A 1,784-nucleotide genomic window follows, 5' to 3' on the forward strand; every position below is an offset into this window, starting at 1 on the left:
CACCGCTTGGTCTTTTGCTGCTCCAGGTACAAATCTTCTGTAGAAGTTGATTGTACCCAAAAATTGTCTCAATTGTTTTATAGTTTCAGGCTTTTTGAAGTCTTGGATGGCCTGAACTTTTTCGGGCAATGGGCGAGTCCCCTCTGTTGACACCAAATATCCCAAGAATTTTACTTGTGACTCTCCGAAGTGACATTTGGCAGGGTTTATTTGCGTGCCGTATGCATCGAGTCGAGTGAATACCTCCTCCAGGTGCTTCAAATGTTCTTCCTGTGTGCTGGAGGCGATCAGGATATCGTCGATGTACGCATAGCAGTAATCTAAGCCATGCAGTACCTCGTTTATGAACCTTTGAAAGGTCTGCGCCGCGTTTCGTAGGCCGAACGGCATGTACCGGAACTCAAAAAGTCCGAATGGTGTAGTAATTGCTGTCTTGGGGATGTCGTCCGGATGCACCGGGATTTGATTATATGCTCGTATCAAATCCAGCGTTGAAAAAATATTCTTCCCGTTTAACGAGTGCGTAAAATCCTCGATGTGAGGTATAGGGTACTGGTCAGGTACCGTTCTCGCGTTGAGTTTTCGGTAATCCCCGCAAGGTCTCCAGGTATTCTCCTTTTTGGGAGCCATATGTAATGGTGCGGCCCACGGACTTTTGGAAGGCTGGATAATCCCTTCTTCTAATAAGAGATTGAATTCCGCTTTTGCTGCCTTTAATTTGTCGGGTGCTAGCCTGCGTGGTCTGCATGCTTCTGGTGGACCACTCGTGGTCTTAATGTAGTGCATGGTTGAGTGCGGCTGTTGCCGTTGATGTCTCCCTGGAGATTGTGTAATTTTGGGGAACCGTGTCAATAATTGATGATAGGGAGTGTTTCCTATCATGGATTTTATTGATAACAGTTCTTTCCTATTTGCAGTCCCATTTGCTTTGAGTCCCGTTTTCGCGTCGACTAGTTGCCCTTGCTTCATGTCCGGTAGGAGATGAAAATGCGCGAGGAAATCGGATCCTATAATCGGGGTAGTTACGTCGGCTACCATAAAGCGCCACGGAAAAGCACGGCGTAATCCGAGATTAGGTTGCAAAGCGATGAACCCGTATGTTGATATGGTAGACCCATTTGCAGCAAAGAGTACGGGTGAACTAGATGATCGTCGTCCTCGAATCATTGTTCGTGGATAGACGCTGACGTCGGAACCGGTGTCTATGAGGTACCGCGTTTTGTCTACGCGGTCCGTGACGAATAAGCGGCAGAATCTCGGGCTTGAGCCGTTTGCCGCCACCAACGGGTGCCCATCTAGTTTTCCGCTTCCTTTTTGAAGTTACACGGCTGCGTGCACTTCTTGGCTTTTTCTTTAAAACGTCGGTGATAGAAGCACTTGCCTTCCTCATCTGTCTTTTCCCTGGAGCGACTTCGAGAGCGTTCACGCACCTTTCTTTGCGTGTGTGCACGCGAGAGTTGGCCTTTTAAGCTAGCCACTTGTTTCGTTAATTCCCGAATTTGCTGCTCCATGTTCGCTGGTTGAATACTGGCGACGGTCGTTGCTCGGCAGGAAACTTCGTGTATTTTGTCCGCCTGCTCTGCTACTTCGTCTAGCTTATCCGCGGATCTGGTAGCTAAGATTGCCTGAAGCTGTGATGGTAGTCTGCCCATCCACAGTGTTCTTAGCAATTGCTCCGGGATGGCTGAGTTGGCTAGGGCTTGCAAGTGTCGCAGGAACTGAGAAGGCCTGCGATCGCCCATTTCCTCGTGTTCCAGTAATTGGCGTATCTGTTGTTCTTGTGA

The 1,784-nt window shown here is 48.6% G+C and overlaps 1 protein-coding gene across 1 annotated transcript; it reads right to left on the reverse strand.

Annotated features, from left to right (window-relative positions):
- Window positions 1–1,295: 1,295 nt before the first annotated feature.
- On the reverse strand, window positions 1,296–1,742 carry LOC108769845 (uncharacterized). The gene has a single exon (XM_018521050.1). It carries the CDS (start codon window positions 1,740–1,742, stop codon window positions 1,296–1,298), a length of 447 nt encoding a protein of 148 aa, XP_018376552.1.
- Window positions 1,743–1,784: the final 42 nt, after the last annotated feature.

The sequence above is a fragment of the Trachymyrmex cornetzi genome, unplaced genomic scaffold (assembly GCF_001594075.2).
Source record: "Trachymyrmex cornetzi isolate Tcor2-1 unplaced genomic scaffold, Tcor1.1 scaffold96, whole genome shotgun sequence".
NCBI classification, from domain to species: domain Eukaryota; kingdom Metazoa; phylum Arthropoda; class Insecta; order Hymenoptera; family Formicidae; genus Trachymyrmex; species Trachymyrmex cornetzi.